Source organism: Echinococcus granulosus, assembly GCF_000524195.1.
Source record: "Echinococcus granulosus chromosome Unknown EG_S00187, whole genome shotgun sequence".
NCBI lineage: Eukaryota > Metazoa > Platyhelminthes > Cestoda > Cyclophyllidea > Taeniidae > Echinococcus > Echinococcus granulosus.
This window is the reverse complement of record NW_020170567.1, coordinates 86,590-106,553: the sequence shown is the minus strand read 5'-3', so window position 1 is coordinate 106,553 and position 19,964 is coordinate 86,590. Positions and strand designations below refer to the sequence as shown.

General features: G+C 43.0%; 3 protein-coding genes across 3 annotated transcripts in view; 2 read left to right on the top strand and 1 right to left on the bottom strand. All coding sequences in view use genetic code 11, as the record gives it.

The window, feature by feature from the left end:
- Positions 1-6,372, top strand: part of EGR_10073 (Solute carrier organic anion transporter family member 5A1) — a gene marked incomplete at both ends in the record, with an annotated part of 6,671 nt that extends 299 nt beyond the window's left edge. Inside the window, 6 exons of the mRNA XM_024499322.1 lie at positions 8-193; positions 2,582-2,858; positions 4,325-4,530; positions 5,377-5,441; positions 5,742-5,994; positions 6,288-6,372. Of these exons, the coding sequence (XP_024346272.1) occupies positions 8-193; positions 2,582-2,858; positions 4,325-4,530; positions 5,377-5,441; positions 5,742-5,994; positions 6,288-6,372 (1,072 nt within the window). The remainder of the gene's footprint in view (positions 1-7; positions 194-2,581; positions 2,859-4,324; positions 4,531-5,376; positions 5,442-5,741; positions 5,995-6,287) is intronic.
- Positions 6,373-8,763: 2,391 nt separating this feature from the next.
- On the top strand, positions 8,764-9,923 carry EGR_10072 (hypothetical protein; the record flags this gene model as incomplete). Its single annotated transcript, XM_024499321.1, has 4 exons — positions 8,764-8,826; positions 8,904-9,020; positions 9,592-9,795; positions 9,882-9,923. 4 exons carry the CDS (start codon positions 8,764-8,766, stop codon positions 9,921-9,923), a joined length of 426 nt encoding a protein of 141 aa, XP_024346271.1.
- Positions 9,924-11,375: 1,452 nt separating this feature from the next.
- EGR_10071 (DnaJ subfamily C member protein) overlaps positions 11,376-19,964 on the bottom strand; it is a gene marked incomplete at both ends in the record, with an annotated part of 50,605 nt that continues 42,016 nt past the window's right edge. Inside the window, 11 exons of the mRNA XM_024499320.1 lie at positions 11,376-11,681; positions 11,755-11,898; positions 12,032-12,178; positions 12,606-13,098; positions 13,378-13,459; positions 14,234-14,509; positions 14,590-14,781; positions 14,851-15,007; positions 17,739-17,855; positions 19,109-19,492; positions 19,568-19,747. Coding sequence (XP_024346270.1) covers positions 11,376-11,681; positions 11,755-11,898; positions 12,032-12,178; positions 12,606-13,098; positions 13,378-13,459; positions 14,234-14,509; positions 14,590-14,781; positions 14,851-15,007; positions 17,739-17,855; positions 19,109-19,492; positions 19,568-19,747 — 2,478 coding nt within the window. The remainder of the gene's footprint in view (positions 11,682-11,754; positions 11,899-12,031; positions 12,179-12,605; positions 13,099-13,377; positions 13,460-14,233; positions 14,510-14,589; positions 14,782-14,850; positions 15,008-17,738; positions 17,856-19,108; positions 19,493-19,567; positions 19,748-19,964) is intronic.

The window sequence follows — 19,964 nt, the reverse complement described above, 5'->3', positions numbered from 1 at the left end:
TTCCTAGTGCCGTGTTGGGTGTCCTAACGGGTGCCCTTCTGATGCGGCGCTTTCGCCCCTCTATCAAACAAACTCTCCTCGCCTCTCTGGTACCCCTATTCGCGACCTTGGCAACGGTGCTCATACTTATGCTGGGACTCAACTGTTCGGCCAATCAAATGGCTGGAGTGACTGCCACGTATGACGGAATATCGTGAGTTGTAAAGTGATTTTATGGTGGCTGTATACCGTTAGGATTAATGTCGATGTGAATGCTTACCGATAGCTCGATTGCTTACTCCCTCTTACTCTTCCCTTCATTTTTTTCAATGTACTGTAGTACAGATGATTGGATATTTCCATCTATAAACTTCAGCAGCACCATCTTCTTTGTTATTTACTTCAATATCCGAATGTGGAAAGTCACGATCTATTGTCGGAATAGCTCTCAAATTCATCCAAGATGCTGAAGTGCATTATATTGACAACCATTCGAGAGCACGTCAAGGTTATTCCACGATCGGAAATGCACTTAACTAAAGTCACTCTGACGCAGACTCAGTGCCTGTTCTATAGCTACCAGGCGCGTTAATAGGCTAACTGCACATCCTCCTCCTCGTTCTCCTCCTCTTTTGGGTACTCATTACGTCGGTCAATAAAGTCTTCGGCATTAAAGTTTTTGTCTATCACTTATTGGGTTGGAGGCCTTGAGACGACACGGACAACTCGGTCGTAAACTTCAAGTCATGATAGTATCAACACAGTTTACGCCAGTGCCGTGTTAATCTTAACTTCTGTGTGAAGATGTCATCAGCAAAGCATCAGTAGTTGAGTATTTCCGTCGTGTGGTACCATCAGGCCCATTTGAAGTGAGATTCAGAAATAAGTGAAGCGAAATTAGCTTGCAGGACGGTGCCTCATCGGCCTCAAAGCACAGGCCAAAGCACTGTGCTGTGCGTCTGGGTCGTTAGGTAGCCACAATCTCATCTCATCATACGTACTTCACTCGGCCTCTTCCTTACTTACTTTGAGGTTCCGTGTGGGCCGCGCTGCACTGTGTTACGTTGCATTGCGGTTCGTTGCACAGCAGGACTCACGGTAAGGACTCGAACTGGCCAACTAGTGGAGACGCAAATGACCAGCCAAAGTGGAAAGGCATGGAGAGTGTGGGTCTTTTTCATGCTTCATTACAGACTCGAATGGACCGACGTTATGAAGGCAAACTCATGATATTTTGTCCAGTTTCTTGTCAACTTTTCAATACGATGGTTGCCACAAATGGCTTCCACAATCGATCACGGGGTGGGACACTTACCAAGGAGATCTTAGAAATCGCTTGACTGACCGAAATGTCCCATTCCTGGCATCGTGCTATCTTGTTACACTGGCTCCAGTGTTTCCTTCCCTGCAAGCTAATTTTTTTCGCACAAGGCAGCATTTGACGGTGCTTCAACGAGGTTAACAAGACTGAAAAGCCCCCTGTCTCGAGGTGTGCCTGTGAAGCTGACCTATCTCAGGCCACAAATTCCAAAGAGCTTATTTGGCTCCTTGGCTCATTTGTGACTATGCGAAAAGTAGCGTTCCAGAGGTTGGCTTCAGACGGCTTCAGTGGTAGTGACGGATGGGCACAGAGTAGCGCACGTCTGACGTCCGGAAACACATTGAGTGGATCTGGCATGGTTTCTCCCCCAGTGAGTGAGCATCGCCACCATTCGGTGAGATAACACAGGTCACTCACGCTCACTTCTCATGAAGTGAAATGAAACGTGACACAGGACGTAGTGGATACAGACTTGTCGATAATCCACAGATCGTAACCGATGCCTAGGTCTGCAATTAGCAACGGCAATATGTGAAGGTAGTCGGGAAAGTGCAACAGGTCGCACAAAACATGGAGGCATCTGGCTGCAGTGTGAACATAAACTCGGTGTTGCACATGAGATGTATGGTTTTCTTACTAGGCTCCCAGTAGGCCCTGGGTGTGCTCAGGCTTTCATTATGTTGTGTGGGTAGATAGGTACATCATTGTGGTTGTTGAACGTATGGATGGGCTGTGACTTGGTCCTATTGAGTGGATTCGTTTCATGGAAGATTACGCAGCTTTTAGCATAAGGCCTTCTGTTGTTCGAGTGATAGAAGATGTTGAAGTCATGGGGAGACGGTATCTGTCCTTTTCATTCCCTGTGGTCGTGACTGCAAACGGTTGAACGTTAGAAGCGCTCTGCAGCTCTCACATCGGTACAATTTCCCTTTAAATTTTGTGCATATTCACTGTTTTCTTGCTTTATTTCTGTTAACATGTATTCTGTTTTATCTCATTTTACGACATCCTTTTTTCTTTTCCTTTCCGCTTTTACCATAGATCATTTGATTTTGTCATGGTCTATAATTGAGATGACCCCTACTTTTCTGTAGTATTTATCACCTCATTTCCTTTCCTTACTCCTTCCTGGCCACCCATTTAAACCAATATTTTAAGTGACTAGGTCTTCTTATGCATATTTTCTGATTACGAGTGCTATACTCGTCTTTTATCGCTCCTTTTGACCTTGTATATGACTAAGCTTCCACCTTTCATTTAACTTCTTTTGTTCACCTTTAGCCCTATCAGTTGGCGGTTAAGTGGATCCCTCCTTCGACATCCATTCAACCTTACGGCTCCCTGCAACTCCTTGTGCCGAGTACGAGTTGATCCTAATAGCGACGATGATCTGTTCTCCTGCCCCCTTGCCTCCGACTACAACCCGGTGTGTTGGGAGTCATCCATACCGGCATCATGGAAGGGGGAAGCGAAGGCGCAGATGTCTTTCCTTAATCCCTGTCTCGCCGGATGTGTCTCGCAGGGATTTCACACCGAGCCTGATGGCAAAGTGGTGGAGGTGAGAACTCAGTAGCCGCTCCATTTATTCCTATCAATTACGTTGGCTATCTGAATTGTCGATCTGAGTTAAGTGAAAATACTGCTTTATCACGAGTACTTTGAGGCGGACTGGTAGGTGCATCTACCACTTCTTTCGCCACACAGTAGCTTTTAATGCATCTAGCATTCTTCATCACTGCCCTGGCCTTACTCCGACCTGTCTTCCATATGGCCGGTGGGTAGCGTCATTGTTATCTTTGTTTAATCACTTGCTTCAAATCTGACTGAAAGTTGTCCCTGGGCGGTTAAACTCAGCGGCAACACGCAAATCTCAACTACGATTAGGAACAGGATATTTTTGAATGTGACAGCACATTGTTCTGCTACCACACCTCCAAATACTTTATTACAAGCCTGACCTGAGGTCAGATTCTGTTAACCCTACTTCGGAATCGAGTTAGTCAATACGTAAAGGAGACTTAGTCAAATTGCTGCCATACGTTTTATTCGGCATTTTACGCAATGGGGGTACAAAAGAATACCAGGTACTATACTTATGTGGCGACCTACTTCAATGATTTCCAGTGCACACTAATAATTTATATGCGCTTTTTATGCTCCTGCAAATTATAATAGCTCATTTACGGTGGGCCAGACCGAATGCTAGTCGAAGTTTTTGTGTGTTCACTTGATGCATCAACTTTGAATGTCGATTGTGACACTTTCAGTGATTGCTCTTCTGTGTCGTCCCTGGTGCCAGCAATCGTGGAAAATGGAATTGTATGAGAGGCAGCCATGGGGATTGCTTGAATTACTCTTTGGTGAATTCGTGTTTGCCTGTCCAGCACTACAGCCACTGATTTCATTCCACGTTTCTTCTTCGTCGCTACTTTCTTAATCAGTTGTTAGGTTTACTGTTGTTCGCTGTTTCGATAAACATTACAAACGACCGTATTTTAATGATGTAATAACCTAACGAGGTGTAGACCTAGTCTTTCTGCCGATCTTGATGCAGAATTTAAAACTGGATTATTTGGCAAAGGTCAACGAGGTCTTTTGTAGCTCTTCTGATGTGTATCTCCCCGGATTCAGCTATTAAGCTATTCAGCTGCCAAAAGATCCAGTAGGATTCATTTATGTACAAGTCTTCTTTGAAGCGCTAGCAAGGGCAGTAGCATTCTCAACAAGAAGTAAAGGGTGTCACGCATAAAATACTAACAGCTTCCGAATCATGTCTGGAGACGTTGTCAGTCGGGTTAGTTTCCGATTGCCTTTATCCAGTAACCTGTTGAACAGGCAGACGACTATTGGTGCAGCTTTGCACTGTCATCCTGGAGGCCAAATCGCGGGAGATTGGAAAGATTATCAAAGGTTTATGACTGTCTTCTGCCACAGTTTTGGTTTGTTCAATTAAAATGCCTGATTTGCATCCATCCACAGTACGACTGATTTTTTAAGTAGCGATGTTTCTGCCACCCTTGTTAGATATACACCGATTGTAATTGCGTCACCAACACCAGTCTCGTGCCGGAGGGTGTCCACTCCATCGGCGGTAGTGGCATCCGTGGGATCACAAAAAAGGGTGTCTGCAGACCTCAATGTCTCCGCTACGCGCCTTTCCTCATCGTTACCTTCCTCACAATCTTTCTCACCAGCATAAATCAGAATCCCAGCAATGTGATCACTCTGAGGTAGGTTTTGCCCCACTTTAGCCGCAATTTTTCGAGATTTGCTGACCCTAGGTCACGCTCTGGTTGGAATGGACAAAACTTACATACTCTTTAGCGATATAATTTTTTGATGCTTGGTAAAAAAGAAAATTTCGCCAAAGTCTCTTCCTCTTGTTATTTTAGAACTTTAGGATTTGGATACGTGATCTATCACGATAGTTTTCTGCATTACTTTTGCTCATAATTGCTCTTTCTCATTGATTTGATACCTGTAGATTACAGTAAGATGCACCAGATGGTAAACATGCACCTTGGAATGGTCTAAGGATCGTCGCTACTTAGACTCTGATTGGCCGCCTTTGGGTCATACTGCACTCTTTCGGTTTTTGCTGGTTGGATAGTTGATGGGGATTAAAATGATACCTCTCTAACTGCAAATCTGACTGTTTGAGGGATTGCCTCCACTTTTCGATGTTTCTGGTTTATTCTACGTATGCAACAATTTCATTTGGAGTACCCCGTTTGTTGGGAGCAATAAGATGCTAGGCTAGCAGGATTTTCTCTGTCCAGAAGGCTTGCAGTTATTGCAGAAGCAAGCTTGTACGATGAGAATTGTCAATCCTTGGGGTTAAGATGGCTTGGAGGCCTTCACGTAAACGCCACAAAAGCGGAGACAGCAGCGTTCGGCCGAACTAACGATGTGACAAAATGAAAGTGTGCTTCAGATGTCCAGGTGGCACCCTTGAAAGTCGCCTACCTCTAGACCTACCGATTCCATGTTGCATAAATGCTGCTACTTTTTGTCGAGGTTCCCACCCACAAACTTAAAAAAATGATTGGATCTCTGTTCTTTATTTCGATTGTCAGCTGCGTAGCTCCAGATGACGGAACGGCAGCACTTGGGCTTCAAGTCTTCTTTTCTCGAACCCTCGGTTAGTTGACATATTCATATTTCTTTCGAAAAAGAACCTGCTAAATCCATTTAGAACGAATCTGTCTAAGCAAGTAGCTCATCTCATTTTAATCCCACTTTCATCAGTCAAGTGGTTTAAAGGTTAGAAAATTACTAGGAAATTTTGTTAGTAGGCATGCCACTTTAATCCGTACACACCTATCTCCATTTCCCAGCTTTGGCTTCATCTAAGAAGGATTGATTAATTGCCAATGGAAACACTCACCTCCTCCTAGTAGTTAAAATGTTTAGATCATTAATTTTCTCTACTCCACGTCAGCTTTCATTCCAACGCCCATCTACTTCGGTGCCCTAATGGATCGCACCTGCCGCGTACGAGCATTGCCACAGCGATTAATTTGTGAGTCGCAGCAGCACCACCTTCTCCTACTATCGGCGACGAAGTTGGCTTCACTGGAGGGCGCCTGTCTGGAGTACGACGTGCATGCGCTCCCCTTCGCCTGGCTTGGCGGGGTGACAGTCTTCAAGTGTCTCAGCATTCTTATCGCTATTCTCACCTGGCGCTACTCCTGGTAGGCTGTGGATTGTTGAATGTATGAAGGATTTTCAATTAATTCGTTTGACCGACAGACGAATAAGCAGCTGTATGGGTGAGTGTATCGATGGATGGGTGGACGTACGAAACGCCAGATGAATGGATAGCTGGATGAATAATTGAATAGATGGCTGGATGAGTGGATGAACAGATGGGTGGTTGGGCAAATGAATGACTGAATCAGTGAGTGGACGAATTGATGGTTTCAGGATGGATGAATCGAAAAATCTATAGTACCTTAATTGCTGGCTTGATTTTTCTCCATTTTAGCCGTTTGGATGCACGGCAAAAGAGAAATAAAGCGATCCTCGCCGAAACGGGCGAATCGCAGCTGCCAGAAGCGCAGGGAGGATGACAGAATGCCCTTGGGGAAACTCATAGTCACTAGTATTCTTTATGCAATTCTTTCCTTCTCTGTGTTGCTTCATTTTTGCAATTCGTTTTAAAGCACGATGGACAAAAAATGAACTTGTAACTTCGATTTGCAAAATACGATCCTACTTCACTTGAACTATTTCGTAAAAATACTTCTCATGACAGAGGAAAATGTAGCTGACATAGATGGATGGAAACTGAATGATAAATATTTAGATAAATGACCACTGGGTGGATGGATGGATTGTTACGTAATAATACGTGATGAATGGTTTTTGGCTACATTGTACTTGTATATGCATATTTTGGATAGATTGTTACGTCATGTATTTTTGAGCGGTTACGTACTTTTTGGACGCGAATTAAGTTCTTGCTTGCATTTTTATCATATTCCTCTTATTGTTGCACCCTTTCATCTGGTGTTAATATCTCACAATGCGTCGTTTACTGACAGCAGTATTCGTTTTACTTCGTGTGTGTTTATTGCCAATCGTTGTCGACGCACCTTGATGGATATTCCCTTTTAACCATTTCACCGTCAATCAAACAGACGTGTAAAGGGATTTCTTGACGCATTGAAGTAAGTGCTACTAAAGTCACGAGGGGAGGGGTGACTCCCGATATCTTACAATAGCGTTTAGTGGCGTACTGGACAATTCCGATTGATTTCTAATGAAACCACCTGTTACCAACCGAAGCGCAAGATTCGCTCGGTTAACAAAAAAACGGTAGTAGGGTCACAAAACTGTTCAAAAGGACGTGAACCGGAAGCCTTAAGAAAATTCAAAGTATACACTGCTGCAATTATCGGTCCCTACAGCACCAACGGATAGATGGAAAGATTTACTTGAATGTGGTGAAGCCATATTTGACATGAAGAGGGAAAAAATCCCTCATACGAGGGGTTGCAGCCAACTATATCTGCGATACACTGCGGAATCAACATGGCGCTGATATTGTTGGACACTTTCAATTGGCCGCCTCTCCTTGTAAATTCGCTTTTACAGAATGCCACGAGGAAAAATATCTAGGTTAGCCTGCCCTTCTAGGTTGGTGGTCATCCATGTAGACGCAGAATGGAACGATTGCAAGTGTACTCTAGAAATCATCTCAACTGACTTCGAAGGAAGATGCTAGGAGTGCCTGCAGCACGAGAACAATCATACTTGTTAGGTTTTCTCCCAGTTCCCACATAACGACTGGTTCTCGAACAGTCCTGGATATCGATCTCACTCAGTCCCTCCTAATTGGCTGACACCAAGCGTGGATGTACTTCGAGTACCTTAGTAATCATTATAAGCCCGAGATTAGTCAAGTACTACAAATATGGAAGACCGGAAACCACCGTGTCACCGGCAATCACTAGCTAAGGCTCTAGCTATCATGTGCGCACATGCAGAACTCCCTTGCTTTCACAAATCCATTAACAAAGAAAAACCCCTGGATTAAAGATTTGTCCACTAATTCTCTGGTTGATATTTCGATGGGATTTAGGCCCATGTGCACAAACAACGGTTTATAACAGAGGAAAGGATGAATTGATGGATGGGAACGGGATGTGTGGAAAAATGTTTGGCTTGGATCATGGATCGATAAACGGAGGGAAAGTAAATCGTTCAGTTAACGATGCCCTTGCTAACTTGGTCACAACTATGGAGTGGTAGGAAGAAGGTCTTTACCCCTATTTGCTTCACCGACCTTGTCCTCACAAAACAACAAACTGCCTCCCTACTGCAATCCCCCTACACGCATGAAAAGATCATCCGAATGCAACTCTTGCATAACGCACACACCTCTTACGACGAGCCATCATTGTATTGGCTCTTGTCCTTTTCTCCTTTAACCAAACTCTGGGTCGCGTATGAATAGCAAAGCGAGACAAAATTTCTTACCCCCAAATCGCACTTACCAAATCGATGATGAAATACTCGACAAATGCTGTTTTTACATTTTCAATGAATCGGAGTTTAGTATGAAAATTAGCCTCTCTGCATTAATGTGGATCAAACTGAGAGACTAGGTGGCCCGGAAATGGATTGAAATTCTGCAACTCGACATCGAGTATTGGACTCACGATCAGTAGACTCCCCAACTCGAGCAGTCATCAGATAAGCCTACTCAATCGACATTTGGGCGATCAAACATTTAAGCAATCGTAGCTATTTCTTAACTCCTATTGGTCACTTCACGTCCGGACACGCGCACAATCACCGTGGGAACGTAAGTACTCTTAAAGTCGGTACCAAACTTAAATTTCCCTTATTTCCATTTTTAGTTGCTAGGCCAATTAACCAAAGCACGTTTGTTGCCTTTTCCACTGTACTCAGGGTAATGCGAGTTTTTTGCTCATTTTTCTGCATTCGCCTTCAGCATGGGAGGTGTTATCTCATGCAGCTTGAAGTTCGTTCTTCAAATCTTTAATACCGTCCTCTGCGTAAGTGCTGTGATGGGAATGCGATAGACCTTACGGTGTTTTTGTCGAAGAAGTACTGAATTTATTCTTCATTTCAGGTGACCTTCTTGGCCGTAGCACTGCTTGGCATTCTGCTGAAATCGTCGAGACCAGTAGTTGAACAGCTACTGGCGAAGATTTTCGATGAATTTAAAGTCGGTGATGACGACTTGCATGTGAGATGGCCAAATGTCACTGAAAATGCCGGCAGATACTACCCTAAGCCATGGAATACCACTTTGATCTCTATCAATGGTTGATACTTGGGATAAATTGGCAGCGACTTATCGCCTTCAGATGGCATCGCCATGGCCCGCATTGTAGTTGGATCAGTACTGACAGCTCTCCGTCTATTCAGGTGCATTGTTTCGTGTTGCGGACTCAAAATATCACTGAAGATAGTGAGTAGATTCAAAGGAGGTAAAATAAGGGAAAACGAACCCTTTAAACCGATAACAACTACTTTTCTCTTTATCAATATGCTACCATTTTGCTCGTTCTAACTGTCGCAATAATAGTCAGTTGCAGTGCTCTTCTCCAATTCCGCCAGACTTACTTTCCTGCCTGTCAACTTAATGGAAGACATTCTTCCGAATTATAGTGATAGAGGTGAGGAGAGATAAGTGCCAACTGCTGTCCAAAATGTGTCAATGACAGTATGAATCCGAGGGGAGTTAATTCACCTCCCTTTAGTGAAACCCGTTTCACCTATGTACATGCAAAGTCCCTATTTTTCATAACGGATAGATTCATTATGCTACGGTATGGATGACTACGGAGAAACGTGGCAAAACCCTGCCGCCACAACGCTGTAATGGGAAGTCTGGAGGTTGCACTCTGAAGACAGCTGAAAGCATTAAGATGCCGGGATGTAGAGATAAGATTGTACAATTTACCGCAGATAATTTGAAGTTCCTATTGTATATCTCCATTGTTGCGATTCTGCTAAAAGTGAGTCACGTAACCCTCTTCTACACTAGCACTAAGGGATTGATGTGAATCGAAGCACTTCCTGTAAAACATTGTCTACATTTTAGACCGCTATCCTCCCGATTGTGGTGTTTGCGATTTGCCTGTAGACAAATGGTGGAGGTAACAGATGATTGAAGCATCTGTTTAAGGGACCCCCACTACCACCTACATCTAACCTCTCTTACACTGACGTCCCTCTAATTTCGCATAAAGACCATTTACATCACTGAGTTGCTGTGTGAAATTTTTTTAAGAACGTGTGTACATAGGAGTTGGCATCCGCTTCACTTCTTCTGTTTTGAGGAGATGAGACTCAAAACTACATCGACCATTTACCTATTGGAGTTGACTGCAGTCGAGGCCATCAAGTCACGCATTCCATGGGATTGTGTTTGACCAGACCTCTGAAATGGGTAGGTATGTGGATGCTATGACTGTTGGTTGTCATTAAACTGAGGCAGTGTCGACTTTAGATTCGATTAGCTTGTAGATTAAAAGCGAAAAAGGGATCCGAAATGAGTTAGTCTTTGGTCGAGTTCAACTACCGTTTACGGTGTATACTTGCCGCTAGCACACATCCCCATCTTATCAAATTGCATTGTATAAACAGGCGCAAGTGTTTGGCCTTTGGCAGCCTATCACACCCACAAAAAGCAAGCATAAGCCTTCAGAAACAAAGTGCATGCCTTAGAGGTGTAGGTGAGGTATTGAGTGAATTATTTGGGGGTAATCAATGATAGTTCTGCGCGCTCGACGAATGTTGGGGTAAATCGCAGAAGCGATTTCTCACCGCGAGTCATTCGATCAACAAACCGTCCTTTTTCGTGAAAGAAGTGTAAGACAGCATGCTAGTAGGCGTCGCAGGTTGTTTTTACCTGTTAATGCCATCCACTTCAAAGACGTTTTTTTCTGGTTGATGTAGACGCCCGTGTTAATCGTTGCGCACCTCCTCCGAATGCTGGAATAAAAAAACTGACAGGAGGAAATCAACACCAACTTAAACTTGGTCTGTTCCTAAAGCTGACGAGTTCAGAGTACATTCATCAGGTTCGTTCAAGTAGCACACGGGGAGGGTTCAGACCAACAGTAGAGGCGCAGCTCTGAGACAAAGTAGAAAATTGGTCTACTTTGAAAGGAAGCTACAGATACCTCATTTAGGCTCTCCAACTGCGTTCGAGACTGCGCGCGGAATATGAATATGCCTTGTAAATGAACTAACACCGCCTTTGTACTATAACATTGACCACAAATATTCTATTGATTCGTCCTTACAATCATCGAATTCCAACTTGACCGTCAACATGAAAATTCTCCTGCGGTCAGTATCCACCCATTTTCAACAAACGGGATAACAATTATTAAAAAATAACAATAATACATCGCAGACCAAAAGGGCTAGGCTAGTTGCAATACATGTCACCTTTCCATTTCGTATATAAATCAGCGATAAAAGTACATTCACACAGACATACACAGAGTTCCAGAAAAAGAGAAAAAGATGGGTGGACAGCGGGAGAATAGGTGGGAAGAGAGATGGGGCACATCAGAAATATCTTCAATTAAGGTCGTGGTTGAGGCGGGGCTATGGGTACCCCGCCGGGACCCAGCGCTGGACTGACAACAGTAGCGTTGGACGCTGCAACAGCAGCGGTACCACCCGTAGAAGCAGCAGCGCCAGTCCCTGTAGCACCAGCACTAATACCACCGGTAAGGAATCCAGCATGCATGCTAGATCCGCTTGCTCCAGCAGTTAAATAGGTGGAAGCTAGAGCGGCTGACTGTGGCGCATTAGTCAGGAAAAGAGCGTGGCTCTGATCTCTAAACTCCAACCACCTGTCACTTTCCGCATCCAGCTTCGCACTCACCTACAGGGTTTATACAACATGTTTCACACAATTCCATTCAGTAGAAAAGTGATGAGAATCACACGTCGTCTACCTGTGCCCCATAGAGGGGATTCTTTTGCATTGCCTTGAGAGCCTTCACAATATAGGCGCGACACTGACCCGGCTCACGAACGGTTACCGGTAGGCCACGCTGCAGTATCTGCAGCAGGAAATCGATGAGATCGCATTTAAGCGCCTGAAAGGAGGACGAAAAAGTATTGTTGCTAAAATGGAACCAATAGATGCTATTTCTTCTTATTGGTGTTCACGAGACATAGATGGTAGAACGGTGATATCAAGGAACCAAAAGGGAAGTTAGTGAGACCCACTTGAGCAACCAGAGGATCACAGCCGGTAGTGTTGAAGATGTTGAAAAGAGTTTCTCCCATTGTGCCTAACTCCTCGCCGACACAGTAACTAATCACATGTCGGTAGCCAGCTATCGTCTCCCGCTCCATCATTGCACCGACGCAGAGCTGAGAAATAGAGGAAGAGCAGTAAGAAGTAGAAGACAATGAATAACTCCTTTAAAAGAAGAAGGGATAAATCTGAGGTGGCTCATATAGAGAAGAAAAGTCAAGGGAAGTCATTTTGCAAACGCAGTCCCAGATGCAAAAAACTTATCGCGACCAGGACTGACAGCACCGCAATTATAAGGCATATTTAGGCGTGACGAAGATTGGCTGTAAGATCTTGAGATGTGGACTAAAAAGGAATTTTATCTACTGTTCCAATTCCCGACCTCGAACCAACCAACGGTACACAAAGACGGACCCATAAGTAGCTAACAACACTTAAGGGGCGACGTTGAACCATATAATCGGTTTTAAATGTCCCGTGAGACCCATATCAATGCGGCCTCAAATCGTAGAAAGAAAAAGACTGTATTTCAAACTGTCTCACCTTGCTAGCTGACATGGCATGTATCAACAGAGCACATGTCCTCGCCTCCTCTGGTTCATTTACCGCAGGACATAGATCTAGTATCCTATGAGCAAATCCCTTCTTTGGCAGTCCATCCAACAAACCAGGTCGGTCTGCCAGCAGTTGCAGCGCCGCTCGACTTAGCAATCGCAGCAGGCCTGGATCCGTTTCTGGTGACTTTCGGTTGAAAGTTTCTAGAAGTCGAGTCATCAAGGCTTCCAGAAAGGTCTCTGGCTGACGTAGCATCCAACGACCTGCTGCTTGGGAGACATAGATTTGGAGGTAGACGCCTCCCACGCAGACGACCTCCAAAGAATCGGAAAGAGATGCTTCCGCTCCGGCACTGTCTTTGTTTGAGTCAGCGAGATTATGAGCACGGAGCGCAGCAGTTACGGCGGTGGCATAAGAGACAGCGTAGGCGTCGGGAAGGGACCACTTAAGGGCGTGGTTCTTCTCCTGTTGACGATTAAACCTGAAGGGGAGCGATACCACCAGGAATACAAAAATGACTAGAACACATAAACGGGTGAATTAAAAGGGTGCTTCTAATTAACAAACAGTACTTTCAGTTGCCACAATTCTATTCAACAGGTTGACGCTGATAAATGCTTGATAAGAAGTGATTGTGAGTGACGATTCCAAATCGAAAGGAGAACCGAAATCACTTCATGTCTTGGTCAACGCGACCTTAAGAGACAGCTGATAAGAAGCGTTGGAAATAGATTTTGAGATAATATTTTAGTGAGCTTACCGGTTACACATGTCGATAATAGCCTCGGTTAAATGATCCCGACAATCCTGGTTCCAAATCAGTTCTGGATTGAGATGGTCCGCTGGATTTGGAAGGAAGATCAAATAGGTTTTCACTTTATATAAATGATAGATTTTAACATTGAATTGTTTCTGCCGTCAAAAATTAGTGCCAACTGGGAAAAGGGAAGCTATAAAAGCATCCGCTTCTGTTAGTTATGAATAATAAAACTTTGAGGCCTTTTCAAGACCAACGTTGTAATGAATGACCGTGGGGCAACCAAAAACAAGCATAGTGACCTTGAAATGCCTAATAATTTACTAACTTAAGTGAGAGACTAAATGCTAGCGCTATTAAAAGATTTTTGACCAAAATTGAACTCCTAAATTCAAGAGTACGGCTTTTCAGAATTTATTATTCATAATGAAAACAATACCTATTCCTTTTTCCGAAATGTCAAGCAAAATGTAGTAATAAAACAAAAAGGGCGGCTTTGACACCAAAGTTACTGAAATCTGAAGCACGAAGAAGGCCATTTCAAGGTTACAGAGAAGTTTCAGTTGAAACTGAATTACACAAAACGCACCATACCCCCAAAGTATTTCTTCTTCTAGTTTCGACCACAAATATTGCGATTAATTTTCATTAACTTGTCCAATTTGTAAAGGTCAACAGTAATGGCAATCTAACATCAAAATGTCTTAACAAGATAGATCCTGAATTTTGCAGCCAATCATAAAACGAGAGACCTCAGAACAACCGCTAGCATGACAACTGACACAAAAACAAAAAAAACACCTAAAATAGTTCCGATTAGCTTGAAGGTGCATTCTTACCCAACAAAAATGGAACTTACAATCATAGAGTGCAACAAACTGTTGCGGTGCCCCTCGGATAGTTTCTGGAAATATGGCAGGTAGGAATTGTCCCAATAGAGCCTGAATTCGTCGACCCAGTTGCGGATTAGCCAGACATCGACTAAGCAATTCCGCTGATCCACGTCGAACCTCAGGCACTTCCGAAGTTGCAATTGCTTCTAGGAGGTAGATCAACCCCCCAGCATATACGAGTTCCTTCAACAATGAGTTCACTGCGACTACATGGGCGAAGAAATCCAACAGTGGTAGGTGTGCTAAAAAAAACAAAATTATTTTTAATAAATTTCCATCTTATACGAATCAGAAGCGAGTATATTGGTCCACATAAACCGACCAAGAGGTAGGGCGCGAAATAGAATAACAGCTACAACAAGAAGATTTGAGGCGTGGATATCGTTCAGGCACTCCGGATTCTTCGCCACAGCGTGGAGCACTTCAATGGACCGCAATTTAAGATCAGCATAACCCTCGAGTTCAAGAATTCCGAAGAGAATGTCGAAGTGGCCGATGCATTGCAGTTCGACGCCTATCATTTAAAAACAAGTACTACTTATTTCGCTTAAGTAATAGTGGTTTTGATGGTAAAAAAGGTCACCGGCATAGCTATGGACGACGTTGCGGAGGGCTTCCAATGCGGATTCGAGATGACTGACGCGTTTGGTGGTGGCTGGGAAACCATCAGAGACTCTTGGGAGTAAAGCCAGTTCTGTCTTAAGGTAATTTAGCAGATCAATGACGAAGCCTTTGGGATTCTATTTTGGAGAAAGGGCAGAAGGATATGAAAGATGTTAATGGGTATCTTTTCCGTGTATCCACCCGATAAAATAAATCAACAAGTCTGTACAACTGTAAACCTTGCTATCCATCCACGCAAACAAACCACCTATCCTTTCTATAACTATCAATCCTTCTTGAGTTCTCCCATCCACCTCAGGAGCATCCATCCCGAAATCATCCATTTTTAAATTTTTTCGTGCAATGATTTAACAGTCATTCCTGCCATCTACCAAATCATCTATCCATTCACTGCAGATGAATCTGCCTACCGCTCCTAAATCCATCACTTCATTAAGTCACTTTCTCATCAGGCTATTCTACTATGCCTTGCTCCAGCCATTAAGCCTACCCCATTCAAGCGTTCATACACCTACCAACTATCCAACTCTTCAACTTCCCATTCACATCTTTCGACGACCAGAGCATGCTTATTAATGAACCACCAGTCGTACCTTCAATTCATTGCTTCATTAAACACCTGATCGTTATTCAATCGTCCAACCTTTGTACGATTAATTGTCCTTAGTGTAACTTCAAGCGAGTTACTTGTTCATACACTGGTCCCAACTCAACTCATTCAAAGTTAGTCTATAATAGAATTCTTGATCCGTACTTCTAATAATTTCTTGCATACTTGTTAAGCTATCATTTCATCCACCTTGACCCACGCATCCGTTCATTCATCCACCTATTCACACATTAGATTTCGACTTGTGTACTCATGCCTCTGTTCATTCATCAGTGATCCATCAAAATCATTGATCAGCTCTTCCCATTCTTCCAACTACCCATCGATTTTTTTCATTCAAGTAAACATCTATGCATCTCTAATCTTTGTTCGTACCTATCACCCTTCCTTACTACAAAGATTCAGCCATCCATGCTTTCTCATCTCCAACGATAGTCTTTCCTTCCATCTAACCACGTATCAATAGTCCGTCTATTCATCGAATCTAATGGCCATTTGTTCAATCAGCCCCAAATTCGTTAAGCAACTTTACACCATCCGCCCATCTATTCATTAGTAGTCAACAGCCCATGATGTGGTCCTCCATCCACTCATTCGTACACAACCTATCTATCCGTCCATCCGTTCATTAAGCAAGTCAATTACCTACTCTTCACTTAGACATCAATTCATTCATTTACCCATCCAACCAATCATTTTTTCATACTGTTGCTTGACACCTTCGCAGCCACCAACGAAAATACTTCGTTTACTTTATATTAACAGCTACTAATCCTACGGAAAGCCGCTTAACAGAGAAGTCCAACATGGAGTTATGTGTGGAAGAATTACCGTTTACCACATTGCTGCGATTGATTCGCACTTAACTGCCGCAAATTCAGAAAAATAACCAAAGAGCGCTACATGTATTGAACTAGGTAGTACCGAAATGTCGGCAAACCTCACCGCTCTCCTTATTATTGTGCTTACGACCTCCTTGGGTAAGTATTGGAAGCATTTTACGGTATAAAATACATATTTCACAAAGATATCTAAGTCTTCTAGGATATTTCAGTGTTTTCTAAAAGATGTGTGATTATGATGCAAAAAATTTTTTTTCTGGGTTATAAATCATGGATTTGGTTTTTATTAACAGGTAGTCACGCCTGCAAACACAGAACAGCTAAGACAGACTAAGTTAGTCTTTCTGAAGTCCCAAAGATTACAGAAAGTAGCAACCATCTTAATAAATAGGCTATTTGCAATATTCTAAGTGCAGAACCGATTTAATTAGGATCGTTTTAATAAATTATTAAGATGAAAAAGATCTGTGCTAAAAATAGTAGCACCTCGCATGATTTCAAGAAGGTTCTTTCAAAAGAGAGTAAAAATCCCAGACTCCGGTTAGAGGAATCAGTTGTAAACGAACGGATTTGAGGTGAATAAATAGATCACGAATGAACAGACGGATCAGAGAGGGGAAGATGGATGAATGAATGGGGGTGGAACGGAAAGACAACAGGATGAAAGAAAGGCTGTATAGATGGGCAGACAGATAACTAATTGTGTTGATTAGACAATGTGTTTAATCCAAGCAGGAGTAAATAGGATTTAAATTTCGTTCAATAAAAAAACAAACCCACTACTAAACAAAAAGATATCCCAAGCAAACGACATCCCTCCGAAATAAAACCAGAGGTCTCACTTTCATGCTACATTAAATCAAAGACCCAGGAATGAGCTTCACGTATCAATCTACAGATCCAGCCAACTCCTGCGAATCGGTAAGAAGACAGAACTGCCTCAAATACGGACGCACATGCCACGCTGCTGACAGGAAATGTTGCCAAGGGATGGTGTGTCTGCGCTACCCGGAGGCCCCCGAAGCCGGTATGTGTATTCACTGCAAGTCTTGCAAACAAGCCATCCTCTAGGAGCATCTAATGTACGTCGAAATCTAACTCATGCTTTAATTCATGATGAAAAATTAGGAGTCGCCTTCAAATAAAACAAATTTCCCAATCAAACAACCTTAAATAATCACATAATCACAAACTTTCTACTGGGCCTCCAAGCAGTGTCAAATTTACAAAAGTAAATACTTATTGACTTCCACCGGGACCGTTCAAATTTCGGATTTCTATTAGCCATTGCCTAGCCTTCAGTAAAACATTGAAAAGCGGCAGTTCAAAATGTTTAAATAACCTAGGCTATTCAATGGGGAGGGGTGAGGAGAATGTGTAAAAACGTTGACTTACATCTAATGGAAAGGCGGGTTGCTTATTGAAGATACGAACAAAGATTTCACCGACCAGAAGTTCACCCTGGAGGGTTTTGTGCTCGAAGGTTTTCACGGCATTCAAATCAGCTTCACCCTATTCAAATGCAAAAAAACGCCTTTTACATCTGGGCCAGTTTAGTGTTTTAACCTTTAAAATCGTCTATTCTTTAACATGGGTTGAAAATGGCTGTTAAAATAGGGACAAAACTTTACTAGACATCTAGCTTCCAATTCTTGTGATCTTGGAAAGAAGCCGATTTATCATTAAGAAATCGGCCAGTCTACGACTGGGGGAACGAGTAATGACTAGTTGATCAACAGTGAAATGACAACTGGATAGCTCCCTAATGAGCGTATTCATAACGTGGTGGGCATTCACTCGTGAGTCTGAAAACTGTTAAAGCCGAGGAATATTTGTCTATGAGGAAAAGTGAATGCGTCCTGATTGCGGCCAGAGGTTAGGAGGGGTTAGCTGTCATTTTCACTTTTTGAAGTTTTCATCTAGTGAAGTGTTTAGCACACTTAGGTAGGGCGGATTTACTCAGTGAGATGCCCATTACAAATCTCAAGCGCAAACGCAACACCCTGTGGCTTGCAAAACATCTGTCTTCAGTAAAGAGGGATTGGAAATTCATAGCAAACACTTTGCTTTTAACGTTTTCCATTTGCTGCCCAAATAATGAAGCCAGTGATATTTTAGGCTATTCATTTAGAATGCGATACTCACCATTTACAGCGAATTTTAAATAAAGTATAATGAGAAGGTACGAATAAGCAAATCGGTGAAAATTTACGGTATTTTGGAGAGGAACACGGGCTATATTAGCCGTGCAATGCCACACATCCTTCAGCTCTACCCTACCCCGTCCGCAATGCACTTAGCCTAACAGGAGGCGTGTGACGCGAGGAACTCAACCGAAAGCTAGGCGAGACGTGTACCGATTCCGCAACCAATTTCAAATTGCGTGCCTGTTCATTGCATCGTATCGCATAACATCACCTTAACTCCTGTTTTATATCCATCAGATGCCATTATTGTTATGGTGGCAGGTTTGTAGCAGCAAATTACACTGCCGAAGAATACGCTCAAATTAACTGTTGGAAGCAAAAACATTTTAGCATTTGAAGAATGAACTAAATATCCCGTTTTAGTTCACATTTTCGTGCATCTAATAATGAAGCTTTTAATTAAGCTCAAAAATGGAAGCCTAACCGATTCCTCTTTCATAGTAACAAAAGGAAATAAAAAAAACGGAAAAAAACTCAAAACTTCATCCCCACTCAACTTTGAATTGTCTCAAAACTTCTCAAGCCTAAGGACGGACATGAATGACAAAGAAAACTCACCGTCTTTACGAAATGCAAGACCTGTTCATCCAAAAATTCACTCATCTGTGCCCTACACTGATTATCCCAAATGAAGCAGGGTGTCGCACTATTCGTCGTTAGCAGTTTGGCCAACTGCCTCAGCGTTCGACCACTCTCTGATTTGGGCGAGAGAAAAGAAGACGCCAGAAGGATATCAACATTAGCCACCGGCGCTGGCGGTTTAGCCGTTTGGGCTAGATCAAACAACTTCCTTGTGATGTAGGGTGTCAGAAGACGATTGAGAGTGAATTCCACGGAAGCGGACAAGGAATCCACTTCGCATTGTGATTCGTTGGAGGCGATTCCATTAAGGAGACGTGCCAGAGCCCACAGACACAGCAGTGAGAGCTGATTCAGTGTAATCTGAAAAAAAAAACAAATGATTTGGCAAAAAAATTGCTACTCCATAGCACCAGTAAAAAAGATATAGGCACCGACCTGTTTGTTGGTAGCACTGGAGGCCTCAACACCACTTTCTTCCAGTGTGAAATCGTAAGCGAGAATGTGATAAAGGAGCATGAAGACGCCACCATTTTGATAAACACTGGTGCAGAGCCAAAATTCTTCGCAGAAAGCGGCAGCACAGGCAGCAGCCTGACAACAGAGACGCAAGAGGTTCTACAAGGCAAGGAAGTCGCTTGCATAACCACCATCAAAGTCTATTTGATACGTAGAAAACATTGCAAAACATTGGGTATGCCTATCCTTTCCAGCAAGTCACCTATAAAAAATTGTCACTTTCTCCCACGAAATTTTAGAATCAGTGCTTGAAAGCAAGTTTGGGAATTAAATACGATTATCATGGTTGGAATGGAATGACAGTGCCCTTATCTGT